Source organism: Metopolophium dirhodum, unplaced genomic scaffold, assembly GCF_019925205.1.
Source record: "Metopolophium dirhodum isolate CAU unplaced genomic scaffold, ASM1992520v1 scaffold1, whole genome shotgun sequence".
NCBI classification, from domain to species: domain Eukaryota; kingdom Metazoa; phylum Arthropoda; class Insecta; order Hemiptera; family Aphididae; genus Metopolophium; species Metopolophium dirhodum.
Genome location: NW_026869896.1, coordinates 1,549,854 through 1,572,076, shown reverse-complemented (window position 1 = coordinate 1,572,076; position 22,223 = coordinate 1,549,854). Strand labels below are relative to the sequence as shown.

General features: G+C 33.5%; 2 protein-coding genes and 1 pseudogene across 2 annotated transcripts; 1 reads left to right on the top strand and 2 right to left on the bottom strand.

Annotated features, from left to right (window-relative positions):
• Positions 1–3,366: 3,366 nt before the first annotated feature.
• Positions 3,367–4,207, bottom strand: LOC132953145 (uncharacterized; annotated as a pseudogene).
• A 962-nt stretch (positions 4,208–5,169) lies between these two features.
• On the top strand, positions 5,170–12,153 carry LOC132953272 (uncharacterized). The gene is made up of 7 exons (XM_061025792.1): positions 5,170–5,203; positions 6,418–6,489; positions 6,578–6,622; positions 6,695–6,790; positions 6,892–6,930; positions 7,123–7,179; positions 11,990–12,153. Exons 1-7 carry the CDS (start codon positions 5,170–5,172, stop codon positions 12,151–12,153), a joined length of 507 nt encoding a protein of 168 aa, XP_060881775.1.
• Positions 12,154–14,380: 2,227 nt separating this feature from the next.
• On the bottom strand, positions 14,381–19,549 carry LOC132953184 (uncharacterized). Its single transcript, XM_061025712.1, has 2 exons — positions 18,983–19,549; positions 14,381–14,437 (listed from the first exon to the last, which is right to left on the bottom strand). Exons 1-2 carry the CDS (start codon positions 19,547–19,549, stop codon positions 14,381–14,383), a joined length of 624 nt encoding a protein of 207 aa, XP_060881695.1.
• Between the last annotated feature and the right edge of the window lie 2,674 nt (positions 19,550–22,223).

The window sequence follows — 22,223 nt, the reverse complement described above, 5'->3', positions numbered from 1 at the left end:
CGAGCGGGGACGCGGAAAGTCCCCGGACGGAGTAAAGACGAAAAATCCGAAGAAATTTTGAAAATTAGTTATAAGGAGCGTTGATAACGCAGCGACGGCTCCGCCGCCGCCGGAGGACGGCCCATCGAATTTTTTCATTGGTAGTTCAAATCACGCTAGTTCAAAAATTATACCGAGCCGGAAATCGGGCGCCCTCGGTTTCATGTTTTATATATAGAGATTAGTATTAGTAAAAAATGTATTGCATCACAAGTTAAAACTTCTCATGAGTCTATTTTTAGTTTGAATAATAATATCGTAATAATCAACAAGAAAAACTTAAATTATCAAACCTAATTAGGTACAGTTTATTTTCACTTTACAGTTTATAATAAAACATTATGTAGTAATAAAATAATAAAATAATAATAATAATATTGTAATAATCAATAAGAAAAACTTAAATTATCAAACTTAATCACAGTCTTTTCAGTTTATAATAAAACATAATCTAGTAATAAAATAATAATAATAATATTAATAATTAACAAGAAAAACTTAAAATTAAATTAATAAAATCAAAAAAAATTATATTTAATATCACAAGTTAAGACTTCTCTTTAGTCTCTTAGTGGTTAAAAATAAAAATGAATACCAAATTTTATTCATCATCCGAATCTGCTGTTAGGTTTATACTTAGGTTCCTATAAAACTCTTGGTAAATGTTTGGAATGACATTTGCTTCACAAAATCTTTTTTTTTTGCATTGTTGCCCCGATGGTCTTGAATATGCCAAGTTTAAGGATTGATCTGTTGGATTTACTGTTGGCTTTCGTCCTCTTAATTTTTGTTTTTCAACATCAATGACTTTAAAAGTATTTTCAGATAGTTCTTCTTTATAAAATATTTTAAATGTTGACTCTTTTCAGACTTCTATAATTTTGATTTTTCCCCTCAATACCTTTTTGTTATCTGTATTAACATTAAAATTACTGCCAATTTGTCCACCAGACCCCCAGACCCCCTCCAGTGTTGGTAATGAGTGTTTTCGATGTCGGAAGCGGCAGTAGTCTTGTGGTCTGGTCGTCGACTCGAGCCGACACGGTGTATGGGTGATACGGAGGTCTGTTGATAAGGATCTGGGAAAAAATTAGTGATAAGGATTTTGGATTTATGATAAGAACGGTGAATTTTGATAAGAAAAGTGGATTAATGATAAGGATGTTGGATTAATGATAAGAATTTTGGATAAGGATAAGAAAAGTGGATTTGTGATTATGATGATGGATTTTTTCAAGGATAAAGATCAGGATCTGTGAAAAAAATTAAAGGTAAGGATTTTGGATTTATGATAAGAACGGTGGATTTTGATATGAAAAGTGGATTAATGATAAGGAATTTTGATTACGGATAAGGATTCTGGATTAATGATCAGAATAGTGGATTTGTGACAAGGATGGTGGATAAGTGATAAGGATTTTTGATAACTGATAAGGATTCTAGATTAATGATAAGAATAGTGGATTACTGATAAGGATGGTGGATTAGTTAACCGGATAGCTGCCGTCAATAACGCCAAATTAAGTAATAAAATTCAAATATTTCAGACGGTCCAACTAATCGTATAGCCACCTCGATTTATTTGGGGTCTAGCAGGTCAGTCACCTACCTCGACGTTGGACTTATATGTCTCAGCAACAGGTATGCACTATGCAACGTTCATTAGTGCTGCAGAAACTTTAAATTGAGTAATAAATTACGTGATAAAAAATATAAAACATTTCGGGCGTCCATGCAAATCATACAGCCGCCGTCTTTTTTTGAGTGTCTAGCAGGTCAGTCACCTTAGTTGACGTTCGCCGTAGTAATAAGGGTAGGCTATCCAACTTCGTCGGATAGCGGACAATGTGAGGCGGCCGGATCACGTCGTCAGGTATGCAATACCGACTGCGTCGAATCGTGGACAGCGTTCATTACTGTCGCAGAAAACGCAAAATTAAGTAATAAATTACGTGAAAAAAAATTTAAAACATTTCGGGCTTCTATGCAAGTCATATAACCACCATCTTTTTAGGGTGTCTAGCAGGTCAGTCACCTCAGTGGTCCGGGTAGGCAATCCGACTTCGTCGGATAGCGGACAATGTGCGACGGCTGGTAACTTCATCAGGTATGCGTCGAATCGCGGACAGCGTTCATGACTGTCACCAAAAACTCAAAATTAGGTAAAAAAAATCAAAATATTTCGGGCGTCCATGCAAATCACATAGCCACCGTCTTTTTGGAGTGTCTAGCAGGTCAGTCACCTCAGTGTTCCTGGTAGGCAATCCGACTTTGTCGGATAGCGGGCAATGTGCGACGGCCGGGTCACGTCGTCAGGTATGCAATCGGACTGCGTCGAATCGTGGACAGCGTTCATGACTGTCGCCAAAAACGTAAAATTAAGTAATAAATTACATGAAAAGAAAGTGTAAAACATTTCGGACGTCCATGTAAATCATATAGCCGCCGTCTTTTTAGGGTGTCTAGCAGGTCACTAGGTCAGTCATCTCAGTTATCCGGATAATTATATATATGCAGTATAATGTATATAGGTACTATGTATACCATGTATATATGTAAATAAACTTTAGGTACATAATAAGCAAACCCATATAATATTATAATAACCAATACGATCTACAAAAACATTAAACATTTCCATGCGTATTATATATTGGAAATATTATGTGAGTTTCGAGCGGCCACGTTAATAATTTTTGTCGTCATAAGCTGAGTAGTGGAGTAGAGCAATATAGAAGCGAAACTCGATCAGCGGATCGGGGTTCTATTTCCCATACGAACCTCTGAAAAACACGGAAACGTTTCCGCGCACCAACATGATGTTAGACCCGAGGTCTCCCGTATCGTGTAATCTGGGGATACGTTATGCGGGGTCGGCTTGTTAAAAGTCGCGCCTACAACTGTAAGTCATTCGCTGATAGCGAGAGGAATACTGCCTTATCATTTTTCGGACAACTGCCCCCAACCCGAAGATAAACGGTCGGTGATAAGACCAACCCTTATTGCGGTATTCTGTCAAAGGCGGGAATGTTTGAAAACCATGTTTGCGTGTGTATCAATGAATTCGAGTGATGATCCTATGGCATTATGGGTACAACACGATTGCGAACGTTTTACCTTTTTTATAACACGATTGCGAACGAATGACGCTTATCAGAGAATTTGTTTTTTTAGCCGAAAAACGAACGATTGCGAACGTTTTTATAGACTACGTTGCCAAGTTTATATTTCTGAATATGTTTTGTTCGGGAGTTCAATTAAAACATTTTTTTTTTTTTAAATATAAACTATTGGTAATAATAATACAATTAAGACAACAACTCTTCGTTACAAACTAAAATAAAATTATACAAAATAATAAGTTATGTTTAAAATGTTGATTAATTAAAACTGTTTTCGTTGTATAAATATTAATAATACTGTTACAAAATGTACGTGTTCATTTTACGTTAGAAACTTAAAAATAAATATAATAATACATACATACATAGATCTGAGTTCTGAATGAAAAAATAATATTATACATAATAATACACTCAAAATTAAAGTAGGAAGGAACAAGAATTTAATTTAAATTTTTTTTAAATCATACCTTGGATTTACTGAGGGTTGTTGTGCCCAAAGATATGGGGGAAATAATGAATCAGGTTCAATATATGTTGATACTAAATAGTCTGTAAAAACATGACCTTCTTCTAGGCTGGGGCATTCGGCTATTAATGCTAAAAATGCATCTTCAATTTCGTCACTGGGTAAAAACGGTAAGCCAAAAAATAATTTTAGCCATTGACCTAATTCATTGTTGTTATCTTTGTATGCATTTCTCAAATTTGAATCTCCATTAATCTGTAGATATTTTATTTTATTAAAAAAAATGTTTCAAAGTCGTAAATAGTATTAATTTATAAATAAGATTAGATTTTAAATATTACCTTTCTCCACCAAGCTTGGCCTAAATGAAAACGGCATGTTACAATCATCACGTTCGGAAATATTTCTTTTGCAGCTTCATGAGCTCCAGATTCGAAATCCAAATGCAGTTTTTGAACATCGAAAGTTGAAGTAAAAAATCGTTGACATAGTTCCAAAAGATATTTCCACATATTCAAATAAGTTTCTTTTGTTTTATTTGCAAGAAAAAAATATACAATAGGCACATAAAAACCATTTGTGTAAGAATGTATGGTATAAAGTTGTAAAAAAAATTTTGGTGCGAAATCAAATGTACCATCTCCTAAAAACTCATTTTGTGTTGTCATAAATTTTAAATTTTCTTTTGTAGTTATACAAACAAATTCGTCATTTTCCGGAACAAAAACAAATTGATCTCCGTTAAATAAACAACAATTATATTCCACCAGTTTTAGTTGAGAAATTGCTTCGTTTAATGATATGGGAAAAACAGGGTACATTTTACGACGCTTATCGTACATCGCTTTACGCACAGATTGTATATCACTATATATTATGTCAGTCGGCTTATTTTTAATTAATTCATTTCGTATAATTTTTAATGGCCTGGTAGAAATATTATCGTCGGCTTTTCTCTTACAATTCTCTCTCAAGATTTGTCGTTCAATTTTTTGTTGACTAAATGTTTATGCTCACCAGTTGACTGATGTAGAGACTTCTTATCTGCAGTTGTTAGAATATTTGCAGTGCAATTTTTGTTTGTACAGATCCATTTAATATACCCATCTTTACGTTTTCTAACAAAACAGTATTTAAATTTATTTAAGAGAACCAACTCCTTGCCTTTCTCGGACATAATTATTTGAATTTCCATATTGAAGAGAACGAAACGAAACGATCACGATACGACTGAATTACAAATAATACTACACGACTATCAGACTACACGAATTCAGTTGGTAATAAAGATATAATATTATAGATATTCTACATCGTACCTATCTATCTTATCGCCCGGCGTAATAGCAGAAAATCCTTATATGATTATTTTTAAAATTTTAAAAATTTTAAAAATTTGTTATTGACAACACCGCATGATTAAAGGCAGGTAAAAACGTTCGCAATCGTGTTACCGGAAAAGATCCGTTCGCAATCGTTCCATTCGCAATCGTATATTACCCTGGCATTATTATGACTATATGAAAATTTTTTGCAAAAATGAAAAAAAGAATGATGGTCAAAAGTGTAAGGTGTAATGCTGTGTTCGAATGAATAATAAAAATATAAAATATCGATATAATATGTTAATTCAATAAATTAATTAATCAGCCGTGCGATATCGTCACCCACGTGGGTTACCTGCCTTGACTCTTGTTATTGTCGCCGTTCTAAGACAATGGACTGCGCCGACGTCCGACTATAACCGTTATTAAACATCCGACAGTCGTGATCGACTAACGGAAAACACGTGAGTATACAATGTAATATTGTATTATTAATTTAATTTGTTGCTTTTGGAAACGTTGACCGCAGATCGTAGGTATGAATCAATCAATATAATGTAACACATGCTTTCCGTTCAACGAATTTAATATTTTATCATACCATCGACATAATAATACCGACAGATCACTTATTGTTTGTTTTACTATACACTTTCTTTATTGCTTTTTATTTGTCAACTTCAGAATGAGTAACAAAGTCTAAAACATTAACGGCAATTGCCAAGCGTACACCAGGGCCTTGTTTTTTTAACACGTTCAACGCGAATCGTATATAATAATTTATTAATTGATATTATTATAATAATAATATAAGTGTTTTACTATACACATTCTCTATTTTTTTTTTTATTTATCGACTTTAATCGAATGAGTATAATAAGATACATTAGATTGTTTTTTAACACGCTCAACGCGGATCGTATTTATGAATTAATAATAAAATAATAATATAAATTTGCGAAGAAAATCGAGCCTTAGTTTTGTCTGCAACACATGCTTTCTGTGAAACTAAATATTTTTCTAAGATTTCTTAGATTGTTCTTTAACACGGTAACCGCCGATCGTATTTATCAATTAATGTAATGTATATTGTTATACCATATAAATTTTCGAACCCTGGCTTAGTTTTAGTGTGCACCATATTATGCATTTCGTTAGACGAACTGAATATTTTATAATGCCACAAACATAATAATGCAGACCAATCAATTGTTCTTTTCAACTGTCTTTTTAAATTTAGAACGAGCGTCTTCAACATTAGTCGGAGGTGCACCGTCTATATTGACAACGGGCAAGACCGCGCTCGACGTAACTACGTAAGTATAAATTTGTATAAGATCATTGGTTAATATATATATTATATTTTATAATAAAATTAGAAACGATTAAAATATTATCTACCCGTTTCAGAATGTTATAACTGTTATGTATATTATGTATATAATTGTAATTTATATTGTAGCCAAGCCCAGAGGTGGCCCATCGAAAGGGGCCGGTGGTGGTGATGGTGATAGCGGTGGAGGTCGCGACCGACGTAAGCATAAATTTGTATAAGATTATTGGTTAATATATATATATTGTATACAATTAGAAACGATTAAAATGATATCTACCCGTTTCAGAATGTTATAACTGTGGAAAACATGGGCATATGTCCCGGGATTGCGGTGAGTGTTTACTTTACATATTCCTTAATAACAGTCTTAATATTATGTATATAATTGTAATTTATATTGTAGCCAAGTTCAGAGGTGGCCCGTCAAAAAGGGGCGGTGGCGGTGGCAGGGGTCGTGATGGCGGTAGGCGGAGGGGAGGTAATAGGGGTGGTGATGGTGGTAGGCGGCGGCCGTCGTCAAGCGTAAGGATATATTAGTATATTTAAAAAGACATTCAAGTTTTCGAAATCAAAAAATCTAATTAAACAAATTATTTTCAGGACGGTCTAATGAAGACGGCCTCGCCGCGGCCGAAGAAGGTAAGGATATATATTTAGTATATTTAAAAAAAGCGTTCAAGTTTTCGAAATTGATAAATCTAATTAAACAAATTTTTCAGGACCGTAGGCAGACGGAAATTCGGAGGCCGTCGAACGTAATGATATATTAATATATTAAAAATAATTATCAAGTTTTTGAAATTTATAAATCTAATTAAACAAATTTTTCAGGACCTCAATCAGACGACCGCCGGAACTCCGCAGCCGCCAAACGTAAGGGATATATTAGTATATAATATATTTAAAAAAACTTCAAGTTTTGTCTAATCAAACACATTATTTACAGGAGCTCTACGTCACTGCGAGTGAGACCCCACCGCCAAACGTCGTAAGGATATATTTATATATTTAAGTTTTTGATATTGATAATTCTAATTGAACACATAATTTTCAGGAAATGAGTGATGTCTCCTATATTGCCGGGGCAAAAAGATGTAAGGATATAATATAAATACTTTAGTTTTTGAAATTAATAATTCTAATCAAACATATCATTTTCAGGTACCGATAGCAGACACCCAAAAAAGAAGTGAGTTTTTAACAGGAACATTTTTTCTCAACAAAAATTTTTCTATGTTTATTCGTTATGTTTTTTTCAGATGATCAATAAAATAATGACATTTATGACAAAAACATGACTATATCATTTAAAATTATATTTTATTTTCCTTTTCCTCTCCTACTGGATATTTTTAAATTACTATGTGTGTACTTTGGGTACAGTATGAAGGATTTTTATAAATTTCTATTAGTTACCAATACATAATTTAGTTCATACTATTACAACACAATAATTAATTATATGTGTGGTGTGTGGATCAAACAAGAGTTATAAATAGTTATAATGGTTGTAAGGATGTCAGTGAAGTTAATGACATGGGATGTCTAAAGATTTGCATGTAACAAAATTAAAGATTTTAGAATCAATATACTATAATGAGTAAAACAAATACAACCTAAATTGTATAAATATTTCCATTGTTAAAGTAATTTAATTTCATGTGTAATAATAATATAAAACTAATTACACAACTATTGAATATTTGTACAATTACATTACTCCAATAAAATAAATAAATTAGCAGTGTACCAAGTCACTATATGTACAACTATTGAATGGTACTTAAAAAAGTAAATAATATATGTGTTTTCGTCTCATCCGAGGGTTACTTTTCATAGCAATTGATCCAGTGGCAAAATAAATTATATCAATTCACGGTGACCTAGTATGTAGTAGCACACTACATAATATTATAGTTTTTAGTGAATAAAATAGTATCATCAATGGTGTTTTAATATGTAAAACAGAAATAATAATATAAAAAAAAATAATCAACAGCAATTCACAGTGTTGTAACGTGTACAAAATGTTGCATTACACATTATCTTAAATAATAAATTATAATGCATTATTGTCTATTAAATATTGTTATTAAGATATCCACTTGTGTGTACAGTATCAATGGTTTTTTAAATTGTTATTTTAGTTATATTAGTTAGGTTAGGTTAGGTTCTACTCATGTACCAAATAGGACAAAACTGTTGTGCTTATAGCATTTGTTATCAAAATAAAGTATTTAATTTATGAATTTACTGTGTATTTAAAAAAAATTATTATTGAACAAATGGTGTTTAACACAAAACAAATACTCTTTTACTGAGCAAAACAATTAATACAATGTCAATTATATAAATATTGAAATAACTACATTTATATATAGTAAGTAAATAGTAATAAAATCTAATAGTAATACAATCTCAATCATGAGTAAATCAATTAATAAAAATATGTCAATACGTTAATAAAATTAAGTAATGTCTCAACCATTAATACAATATAAATCAATCAAGTAGTTCAGCGAAATACAGTGTACAAAATATTAAAAATATTGTGAGTACTGTAACGTGCCCCAGTCAATAGGATTGAAGGATGATGGAATAAATGTAAATCTCGAGTTTTTAGTATAATATGTTTGATTTATTTAACTTATTCAACTGTGTCTGACTATAACAAAATTACTCTAAGTCCAAAAATAATGAATGAAGCTAGCGAGATGTGACAATAGTACTGATGACTGTTCCTAAGCTCGTCGGTTGCTCGTCTGATGAACGCTTGTCCATGAGCTCTCCTCGATGGGTCTGTCCCTGTCATTACTTATTCTGGATAACCGTATATGGTCATCTGTGGCCTCGTCACGCGCTCGCACCCGGCACGAAGTTGAACATATATATATGCTATTATTGTACACGCGCGGTGCTTTATTCTCACGATTTATATGGACATTTTATGCGAGTTATTTATATAAGTAGTCGTATATAGATTGACGCACGCCGTTCATGGTCGCGCGATCGTTATTCGTTTGTACTACTACACACGCAGCGCGGACGCTATTACTATTACGGCGCGTACTATAATATACGAATACAGTACTGCCCTGCTACCATGAATTGCAGTAACTCCAAAATTGTGAAAAGTGAGGTTATATAATATTCTTATTAATTGAACTATCCCGCGTCTTTTTTTTACTAAGGTAAAATGCACTAAAAACCACTATAAACTCTTTGAAAATCGATTATTATTTCAAAGATATTCTGGAATTCAGGTAAAATACTAAGCAAAAGTGCAGTAACGCCATATACTAAGAACAAAAGCAGCAAGTCCATGGATTTACTGCATAATTTCTTAGGAATCGGATTTCTAGAAGTTTTACATGCTCTTACTGTATATTGTCTTAGTAATATTGTGTGTTCAAATGGCTTCTTTGCCGTAACTCCATAAAATAACTTTTTGACATAACATAGGCTTCAGGATCTTTGAATTTAGATAATTCTAAGTTCTAACCATGGTTATACTTCATAATAATATTGTATTTGATTAGATAAGATTGATTATTTCTAATCTAACAAGTAACAACTGACAAATATGATACTATCTCACTGTTTTGGCGGTTGATAACAAAACAACACGAGTGACGAGTCGTCGTTACACGAGTTCCACACTTCCTGAACATCTTTTAATGAAGTTGGTTTTAAATAATATATTGACTGATTTATTGCTTAAATTTTAATAACTAAAATGACTTCTAGACAACGCGTTTTAAAAATGTTAAATAAAGTCGTGCCTAGAAGAAAATTAAAGTATGATGCTATACAAATTCTTACAACAGTTGATGAACCAAAACCAATATCAAAAAAAAGTGTACAGTTAGAAAAACTAGGTAATTGTTTTATTGTATTACTTAATTAAAACGATTTTACCAACATTCCAAAATAATTTGTTAAAAAGACTGCCATGCCAGAACACAAAAATGAACCATGTGGTATTCCGATCACTAAGAAAACAGATATCCTTGATCAATTAAAACAGGTTTTGCCAGAAAATCGAAAACCATTCTGGAAAAAGTTACCATCAATAAATAGCAATTGATCAGTTTCTAATAATTGTAAAAATATGTGATTATAATATTATTATTAACTAACTTATGGATCTCGATACAAGTCAGTATCTAATCACTATCCTGTTAAAACAATATTTTATTAATCTATCTATGTTGTAACAATATTTTATATTTATATAAATCTACCTATCTTTCTATATTGATACAAGTCAGTATCTAGTCACTATTTAGTGTTTTTATTGTTATTAACTTTTTTATTATATCCACTAACCTATGTTATAACAATATTTTGTTAATCTACCTTTATATCTTGATACAAGTCAGTATCTAATCACTACTTTTGTTGTTATTAATGTTAATATTATTATTATTTACATAAATCAGATAATAAAGAAATTATGTTTTAAAATGTTTTATTACTAATTAGTGTTTTTATCTAATAAATTTACAAATCAATCAATAATATACTTTTGTTAGGTATAATTATGATATTTTAGTATTTATATTTCTTGTACTTGGGTGATTAATTAATTGTATAAATATAATTAATAGGCTTTTTTTATTGGGAAAAGATTATTAACTTAATCAACTTTATATTTTAGTTTAACTTAATGTTTCAGTAGAAGGCTGCTGCAGAGTGCACATAATATAAAAATTAAGAATCATAGGAATGGATTTACTGCATTTTGTAAATTTAATGTGGGTTATTTTCTAAGTAAAAATGCAGTAACTCCTATAATATGTTTAAAAGTGGTAAAAACATACAAAAAATGAATAAAGTACAAAAAAAAATATATCAACAAATAACTTGAACATCTATTAAAAATGATTTATAGAAAAAATCATTAAAACATAATAATTTCTGGGTCAAAAATTAAAAAAACCTTTAAACACGATTTCCCAACATTTCACTTTTTGGAGTTACTGCAATTCATGGTAGCAGGGCAGAGTACGCATCACGAAAACGTGCGGATGACCGCAGCGCGCCGTGTGTCGGTTTTTCAGTAAACCAGTGGGCCTCAATATTTGATCCATCACAGGTGCGCGCCACTGGCACGACGGGTACTATACGTTTTGAAAAAAACAACTAACCTGCACCTTTAAAAATGTCCCTGTGCGGACGACGGCTGCACATGCAAAGCCGGTTACGAGTGTGCGTGTGTGTGAGTGCGCGCCCGGACGGCGGCCAACACGCAACCCGTCTTGTGTGACGATACTTACCTACCTTAGTCGATAGCCCTATGGGAGGGAAGAGAAGTGGACTGTATTTAAAAATATGATAGGAGCTGATTGCAAATAGGAATTATATTTATTATGATGATGTGAGGTATCTAACCTAATGCGGTAATGCAAATATAAAACAGTTGTTCGCGGTCTAAAATATACAAACAATTTATTATGACATTCTGCAGTACGAAAATCTTATTTACTAATGTTAGTGGTAATAAATGCGCGATCACAAGCCGATCGGCGAAAAATACTATAATAATACACAACGCCCGTCGAAGACGACGACGACGAATAATAATTCAAATTAGAATAATAGTGCGACAATATGCACGTCGGAGACCTATGACAATACAATAATAATACAAAATAATACGCGTGTGTACGACCTGATAGGTTGACGTTGATAGCAGGTGAAAACGTGGTGACGGAGCGGTTGTGTGAAAACGACAATGATGCTGTTGCTCGCGTCTGTGAGGTATACGACAGGGGTACTTCCGTCGAAAACGGCGAATCGGTCGACGACACCGCGTATTGGCGGCCGGTGGTCGACGATGGTGTGGAGGCGTTGGAATAAGATCGAATAGGCCGGCGCGGGCCAAATTACGATCGGCACTGGACGTGCCCGTTGTCGCGGCACAAACGACAAAACTGGACCACGTCACGGCTGACCCGTTCGCACGATGTAGGGCGGGCGGACGGGAAAACACGTGGATGCGTGGGCGAGCGGAACTCGAATCGCACGGCGATCGTCGAGCGGGTGACAAAATAGCGAGGTTCGAATCGCACCAATACCTCGGTGGCGACGCGGCGTAAATGCGGCGCACACAATCAAAGGAACCGGCGGATGAACGGTCAGGCGCGTGAACACGTGGGAACACGGCTAAATCGCACTGCGTAGGCAAAAACGAGCGGGCGACGACGTACGATAAGTGTACTGACCACGGGAGATCGAATTACACAAATTCGTGTGCACAATCGGGCGGTGCGACACGAAAGCGTCGAAAGCGCGAACCGCTTTGACGACAAAACACGTGGATACGTGGGTGACCACGGCTCGGGGTCGCGCAGCGATCGAATCGGGCGGGCGACGGACAAAAGACAAGGAGCCGTGGTGTCGGCAAACGGGCCGATACTCGTAACGCGAAAACGGGCGTTTGCGACGAGTTAAAGAGCAGCGAGGCTCGGGTGCACGGAACAAAATAACCAAGATGGCGTTTTAACGGCGGCGGCGCACCGGATCGCAACATGAACATGAGCTTGCCTAGACGGCTCGGAAAGAACGACGACGAGTATAGCGGCGGGTGCTGGCGGCCGTCGGCTTGACCGCGACGGTACCGTCCCCTTCTTCGGAGGTACAAAGTTCACTCGCACAGTGTTTCGGTGGCGGCACAGCAGGGTGACAACATTGCAACATATGCCTATCGCATACGACCGCGCAATTTTTGAATTATCGTTGTGTACCCAACAGTCCCTGTCTTTTGTTGACTTTAATATCATTAAATACATACACATAATTTATTAATATAAAAATACGAGTTTTAAATTTTATATTTGGCGCGAAACAGTTTGGCCACCACCAACGAGAAATTGCCACTGGGCGCGCGGCGGTCATCCGCACGTTTTCGTGATGCGTACTGTATGTATACACATTTACACCGCCTAAATTAGTGTTATATATTAGGTAATATGGCAGCGCATCTGCTAGTTTTATTATTAACGTAATTATTACGCGGTGCTTACTATATACGATTACTTTGATCTACCGCCTAGTAGGTTTTATTTTTAGATAAATAGTTAAAATGTCACAGCTCGCTACACCTCACCGCCCTTTCAAAGGTTTTTGTAGGGCTACAATTTGTAGAACTACAAAAAGCTTTAAAATTTGAAAACTTTACACAGACAATACATTTTACATTGATAAGGTTTACAATTTGTTTACATTATACATAGTTACATAATTCAATAGTATATAGATAAAATGGTTAATTATTGTCTTATTACGATAATTTACATGATAATCATTATTAGTTACATATTTTTTTTGTATTATATTTTTTTTTATTATTACTCGAATAGAGTATTACAATTGATTCGATTGATATTTTTGTTAGTTAACATAATATTATATAATTTAAATACAATAAAAATTGTTATTAGTAATTTGATTAAAATAGTATGAATAATGTATTTTGTAATTGATAAAATGATAAAATGATGATTAAAATAATAGTACAATGATTATACAATTACAATATATTAAATTATGTTAGTATACATATATATATTTGATTACAATAAAATAATAATTAGTATTTAAAATCTCCATTGGTATATATGGGACCAGTGTATATTTTAATTTGTTTATATTGGATTATATTATATTATTAATTATCTTTCGTAAAACAGTAAATCTTTTGCACTAGGTACAATATTAATATATCTGGCCAAATCCAAACAAATTGGATTTGCCAAATCTCTTTCTACAACCATATCTGTCATGAAACGTTTTACACATTTAATTATTTCTAGAATTTCTCTACTTTCGTAAGGTACTAATATTGAATTATTGGCTGAAACTATATGATAATCAAAACATTCCGTAAAATTATACCATTCTCCGAGTTCTGTATTAGTGTGCTTTTCAATTGCTATATTTATGTTTATTTCCTGCAATAGTTGTTCATTCCTATCCATTTTAGATTAGTGGTTCCTATAATTATAAATTCGTATTACTTGTAAATTTAAGTGAAATGTTTAATCAAATTTTCGTATCTGTAGTTCCTGATGGCATAGTCAAATATTCATTTTGTGTATATGACGTCTGTGCGTGGATCATGTGCATAAGTTATTTTGTGTTTCTTTTTTTTTTTTTTTTTATTTTAATAGAATATTTACAATCTATGCTACAATAGGCATAATAAGCAAATTTGAACACATACATACAATTTTTTTTTTTATTTTACAACATGAACACATGAGGAGGGAGGCCATCCAGTGATAGAACCCAAAGTTATTTTAATTATTTATCAATTATTGACTTAATATGAATAAATTAAACTTAGATGGTATGAGCCATCAATCATTTAATAAGTCACGACACTAATTTCTCTTTAGCCGACGAGGAGGATTACTAGGAAGTGAGTTGGAAGCAAGTTCAGCGATTAAAGGGTTAGAGTGACATTGTAATTTAGAGTGGAATTTTTTATAATGTTTTGTTATGTTTTGCTAATTGATTTACTGTTTCTATTTGGAAGTCATTTTGGAGAGTGGAGTTTGATACGTACCAAGTTGCGGAAGAGATAATTCGGAGAGTGATACATTGGAAGGCTTGGAGGGTACGTAATTGAGATGGTTTAGCGCATCCCCAGATTTGGATAGCATAAGCCCAGATAGGCCGTAATAAGGATTTGTAGATGATTATTTTTGTGTGGAAGGGTAATTTTGATTTCAGAATTGGCCGAAGTAAGTGGAGTCGACTATTAAGAATTTTTCTTTTTGACTTGATATGAGGACCCCAGGTCAGTCTTTTGTCAATTAGGACGCCGAGGTATTTTACTTCTGAGGATATTGGGATTTGTATTCCTTGAGAATAGAGGGGAAGGGGTATGGACTTTTTTAGTGTAAATGGAACATAAATTGATTTGTCAGGATTAATTTTGATTTTCCAGTTGGATGACCATTTGTCTATTAAGTCTAAATGTGTTTGTAAAAAATGTACAGTTTCTACAGGATCATTACCAGGTGAGAGAATTGCAGTGTCGTCAGCATAGGTGGCCATAATAGTATTTGGGGTTTTAGGAATATCAGCCGTGTAGACATTAAATAAATCAGGGGAAAGGTCACTACCTTGGGGAACTCCTGCTTCAATTGGATAGAATGACGAGACAGAGTTACCATACCGGACTGTGTAAGTACGGTTTTCTAAATATGAACATATTATCAAAAAGTACGGGGCAGGTAAGAACATTTTTAATTTAAAGAGTAGACCCTTGTGCCATACCCTGTCGAACGCCTGGGCTACATCTAAAAACACTCCCGGGCAATATTGCTTTTTTTCAAATGTGGATGAAATTTGATCAGTTAGTCTGTGAATTTGGTGTACAGTGGAGTGACCCGTTCTGAAGCCAAATTGGGAATGTGGAATTATGTTGAAGGTTTGGAGTATTGGTCTTATTCTTAGTCTTATGATTTTTTCAAATAATTTGGCAAGAGTTGGCAGTAAACTTATAGGTCTATAAGACGTGATTTCATTCTTGGGTTTGTTGGGCTTAGGAATAACAATTATTGTTGATAATTTCCATATCGATGGAATGTAAGAAATCCGTAACATGGAATTAAATATGTAAGTTATAAGGATGATTGTCTTTTTCGGTAGATTATTTAGAATTTTGTTGGTAATAAGATCATAACCGGGTGCTTTTTTTTCTTTTAATTTACTTATTAGAAATTTGATTTCACTTGGTGAGGTATGTTTTGCTGGAAGTGACATTGGAAGAGGACTGTCTATAAATTAGTTGATTCTTTCAAGGTGTTCATTACTGGGATGTATATCAGTATGAGGTTTGAAAATGTTAGAGAAATGTTCGCCAAAAAGGTTTGCTTTTTCATCATCAGAAATAGCTATGGATCTGTTAGGGCCAATTATCGGCGGCATTTGCTGTCTTATATTAAGTAAGTTTTTTGTGGTTTACCATAGTGAGCCGTCATTTGTGTTAAGGGATTGATATTTTTTTTCAAAAAACTCTGATTTATGTTTTGATATTAATTTTTTGATGGTGTTTGTCAAGTGATTAAATATTTGTTTATCAGATGGGTATCGATACTTTTGCCATCTAGAACGAACACGACGTTTATCAGAGATTAAAGTTCTTATGTGGATGGGTAAGATTTGATTATTTGTTTGATTCATACTCCTTGGAGTATATGGGAGTGATGATTTGTATATAGCTGATTGTATCGAGGTTGTGAGGACTTGGGCAGCGTTTTCTATGTCAGTTTTTGATTTAAGAGAGATTTTTAAATTGGTGGTATTTTGCATGATCTCAGCGAACTCGTTCCATTTTATTGGACCTTGTAATAAAGAAGGATGCATAGGGTTTAGATCTGGAGCTACATTTAGTTGGAGCAGGACAGGAGTGTGATCAGAGTTAAGATCGTTTAAGTTGGTGACAGAGAAATTAATATAACTGGGTAATGTTGAGATGAAGAAATCTAAAATGTCTGGGTGTCTATTTAGGTGTTGGGGCCAGTAGGTGGGACCAATTGGGGATATGTGTGTATAATTGTTATTGTTAATTATTTTTTGTAATATTTTACCTCTTGAGTTATTAGATATGCAGCCCCACTGGGAGTGTTTGGCATTTAGGTCACCACCAATCAAAAACTTTTGACCGAGGGATTTAAAAAATTCTTCTAATTGTTTTGAGTTAATAGCAGGATATGGAGGAAGATATACAGATGAAATATTAATTGGTATATGATTCAACGATATTTGGATGTTAGTTACTTGTATAGTAGGCGTTTGGCTAGCCGGAAGAAGAAGGTGCTTGATTTTAGATGAAATTATTATAGCAGATCCTGCATGAGCTGTTTTATCAGGATGATCAGTTCTATAAACCGTATAGGCCGGGAAAAATAGTTAAGTGTATGGTTTACAGTGTGTCTCCGAGATGAGTGCTAAATCAATTTGTTTTTCTTGTAATAAATTTAAAAATTCTGCTTCATTTTGTTTTATACCATTGGCATTCCAAAGTAATACCTTAATTACGTTAGAGTTAAGTTGATGACTGACCATCATTTTAAGAGTTTATCTATAACTGTTGTGAGGAGTGATATGAGAGGATTAATTATCAATTTAAATTCAGAAATGAACGAGGATAATTGGATTGCTATAGATTCATGTGAATTCTCATTGCTATTTTGAGAGGTATTATTTTTGGATTTAATTTGAGGAGGTTTTTGACTTAATTGAGGGAATGACGAGGTGTCTGTTAAATCAGGAGGATAAATATGGGTGCTATCACTTTTAACGCCTTCCCTCCCCTTTACAATATTACTATAGTTAATATTACTTTTTTTGTTGAATTTATTGTTTGAATTGGATTTGCTGTGATGGAGTTTCTGCAGGTTCTTGTGAACTTGACATCCACGATAGTTTGCAGTATGAGCGCCACCACAGAGTACACATACAGGTGGCTGATCGCTGGTCTTGTTACAAGCTGAAGTTGAGTGGTTGGAGTTACAGCGAACACATCTTGAGGGATATGCACAATAAGTTTTAGAGTGACCGTACTCTTGGCAGTTTATACACTGGATAATCTCCCGTCTTTTGTATGGTTTTTCTATTTTAATCTTTGTGTTAAGTATCGAGTTTAGATGAAAAATGTCTTGGTTGATCTCAGTTGGTTCTAAGTCAACGAAGAATATCGGAAGTTTACTTTTTGTGGTTTTGTGTAAAACGTTTGTAACACTACGAACTGTGTATCCAATTTCCTGAATTGCAATACCTATGTCAACTGTTGGGGTAGACGGATGCAAATTTCTAACAACTATACGGAATGATTTGTCTTCCTGGGCTTGGAATGTGTGATATTCAGCTTTAGACTCTTTTAAGTATTTTATAATCAATCTGTAAGTGTCAGAGTTGCTGGATTGTATCTTTAGGTTTTTGGAAGTTGATTTGACAAAAAAGTTGTTGATTCCAACTAACTTGATTAAAACAGTACGAAATGCGGCAAAGTCCAACAATCCGCGGACGAAAATGGATGGGGGTGGTTTGATTTTTATTTCGTCCATGTCTATGTTAGCATTGGAATTTTCATCAGATTTAGTCTTATTTGAATCAGTATTATTATTTTCATTATTTTCATTGTCGAGAATAGCGTATCTATTTGTTGATGCAAAAATAGATTTGATATTTTTTTTATTTAAATTTGACGATGAACTATCAGTGGATAGATTACGTTTAGTTTTGGACTGTACTATTTTATATTCAGAAATATTTATGTTGTTTTCGTTGGAGTTCGAAAATACATCGTCACTTGAAGCACTCTGTATACGAGATGTATTGGATTTGGTATGGTTTGAACTGTTATTATTACGATTAAGATTAGCATTACCAATTTTAGACATTGTTCGTTATCGGGTTACGTAAGAGAAGAGATTACGGCTGCCGCCGACTGTGACAGTCAGGGAAACCGTGTGTGTGTGGCAGATTAATTATAATTACCAGTTTTTTGTAGATTTCTAGTCGAGAAGTGATATATTCACACGAGGAAAATTCGGGTTGAATCAGACTTCCCACCTGCATCCAGCTGTAGTAAAATCAAATTTTTCCGTAAACTCGGGTTTAAGAAAGAAAACGATTTAGGTTCAACAGATAAAGTACATGTGTAACGGACGACATTCGCGTAGCGACTGTGTTTCTTTTTACATATTAAATTGTGTGACTCGGTAAGGTTTAATATCCTTCCCGATTTGTCATAATACCCTACTTCTATTTCAAAAATAATTCTTTTGTTTGATACGTCCTCTAATTGTAAATAAAATTGTCGGTTTAAATTTTTATCGTAACAGCGCATATCTAATAATGGAAAATTAATTCCTAATCTCTTTAAAATTTCTCTGTCGGAACTACCTCCAAACACCACAATCACATTAATCTTATTGTCACGCAGTATATAGTTTTTTATATAGGTCGCATTCAAACTATTTACTGGTGCTCTAAGACTCTGATTCAGTTGGTCTAGACAAATGTCCCTGAGTTCGGGTTTTGCCTTAAAAATTCGTGCTAATGCCTTTTGTGCTACTAGTACCTCTCGATCCTTCATCGGTCTTACTTCTCCGTTTTCTGGCAGATATAACGGTCGTCCTTCTAGCTTCCTTATCTTAAACCGGTCCAAACTGTTCGATATCGCTCCAGATATAAGGACCTTACTCGTTCTATGAATGTTAGTAAACTCGAAATCCATTATAACGAACTTGTGGGTATTTCCTCTATATACAAATATAATAATTAGTTCCTTACTTATACTATAATATCTACATTACATTTATTTTATATTAATTAATAAAAATTTTTTTTTTTTTTAATTACTTATTATTGCTGGTAAATTACTAGCAGTAGTATTATTGATACCTATATTCCTGTCATTAGTATCTGAAAATGAGGTTTCCTGTAATTCCTCTTTACTCTCATACAACTTACGGTTTACTATAGGTCCATGCTCGTTGTATGATATATTTTTCCTCATTGGTTCATAAATTGTTTGTTTACAGAACTTACCTTTACCAAGTGGTTTTTTAATTGTTCTGACCACCATAGCATTATTATTTCTTTTTAGAGTCCTAGTGTATAGATACATTACGTATATCAATAAAATTAATATTAAAGAACATGATAGTAATCCTATTAAAACATATGTCAAATAATGTTTAGCTTGGTCGGCCTTTCCGCCCTGCCTATCTTCTTCTTTTTCGACCATTGATTGTATTTCATTCAGGGAATGAGCTAATTCGTGAACGTTATCTAGCCTTAGTAAATCATGACCTTGGGTATATTTAGGAATTGCTAATGTGTTTAGTTTTAGAATATTAAGATTCAAACTACCTATTCCTAGTTTAGGTATAAAGTTCAAATAATATTTGGATTTTACTTCCCGCGTGGGGTTTAAAACTATATCACTAGCATAAGCCCTACATTCTTGATTTAAGTTGACTAAACCCTGATTCCTTAATTGTACTATATGTGGCTCTTGTTCCCCTTGACATGTTATGGTTAATGTATCATTGTTAGTGGTATAAATCCGTGTATTTGCATACTTTAACTTATGATAAATATTCTTTGCTATCACTATGATTCCTGCTTCGCAGTTGCTTGGTAACACATCAGGATTCTTAAATAATGAAATTTCGCATGGTTGTCTAACGGATTCATGTTGAATAGGTTGAAATTCTGGACATATATTGAAAATTTCGGTAGCTATACAGCTTAACAATTGTGTTTCTGTGAAGGTTGTAAACTGTCTCCTATTCTTAGTTATTCCTACATACTGAAATTCTGGCTTTAATATTACACTATGTCTGTAGTCAAATCTATGTGGAATTGGTATAATTTTGAATAATGTTAGTTCTAGTTCTGTTATCAATGGTATTTTAATTAAGAACACTATCTGATTTCCACTGTAATACACGGCCATCTTAGTTATTTTACTTAACTCATATATTTCATTTGCTTTAGTTCCCATGGGTAAATTCAAATTAACTGGTAAGTTTAATTTAATCTGGGTCAATTGCCTACCTAATTCTCTTGGAGTCACTAGACTTGGATGCAGAATCCCTGTTCTAGCTGCTGTTATTATAGCACTTATAGTGGTGGTTTCATAAGAAAATTGTGTAATTAATGCAGTGAATATGCTGTGTATTCTATTGCTAAGTATCAAGGTTTCTAACGTATGAGTATGATTTGCTGCTTCATTTAATTTTTTGTATATTTCCCCCTGTTTTTCTCCTAACTCGACATATAACTTATTCATTTCTATGGTCGTGTTCCCTATTCCTTGTACAACTGATTTTACTACTGTAGTTTGGCTCTTTAAAATATGTAACATGTTTACATTACTAGTTTCCATTTTTTCGATATTTTTATTTGCTTCTTTGGTGCAATCATCATCGCACACCCCGAATAAAGTTTTCATCGCAGTCCCTACAATATTTATTAACCCTCTTCTTTTTCTAATTACTGTTTCCTTATCATCGGTATTTATATATCTACCTATAGATTCATACATTTGTTCCCTTTGTGAAGCTATTTCCATAAACATTGTTTTTAATACATGTGCGAACCTTGAACATATCTCATATTCAGATAATATATGCTTACAATGGTTTGTCATATTATTAATTTCATTTAATAAAGCGTCATATCTATTATCATAATTCTCTAACGGTATGTATGTTACTAGTTCCCATTGTGCTCCTACAATTCTTAATTCACCTTGATTTTCAAAAAATATAGCTGTTTCATTTTTAAATTCTTCATTATAATTCGGTAGTTGTCCTTGAATGATGGGAATGCATAACAACCTATACAAAGAACAAAATCGATCATAATCATCAAAATTACTTCATTGCTACGTTTATTGTCTTTCCAATGTTAATTTACAATTTACTTTTGTCACAAGTTACAGTTTACTAAAGGTCAAGTAAATATGTTTCAAATTTAAATTCTAATACACCAACAATTGAACTGGCATTTTCTAATTAATCTCGTTTCTTGTTTGTCATCCTCGTCATACACCTAACCATGAAGACTTCCCAAGGGCTCTTCGTTATCTTTGCATGGTCTGCGTAGTCTAACACTCGTAATGCTAAATTTCTCATGGCAATCAATTCCTTCTTATTCTCCCTTCCCGTGAGTTGCGGTGGGTCTGTATATTTCGTTACCATAGTCGCCATTCCCACAGGTCTGTTTCCGGTTCTGTTCACAGATAAGTGTTTAATATCATAATAACGGTTCAATAATACTAACTAAATATCTTAAATTAATGACTATTGGAACTTCGTATCCTTTCAGTATATCTATTAATTACTTCTTTGAATTCTTATTATTTTCTATCATTTAATATACTTATCTTATTATCTTAC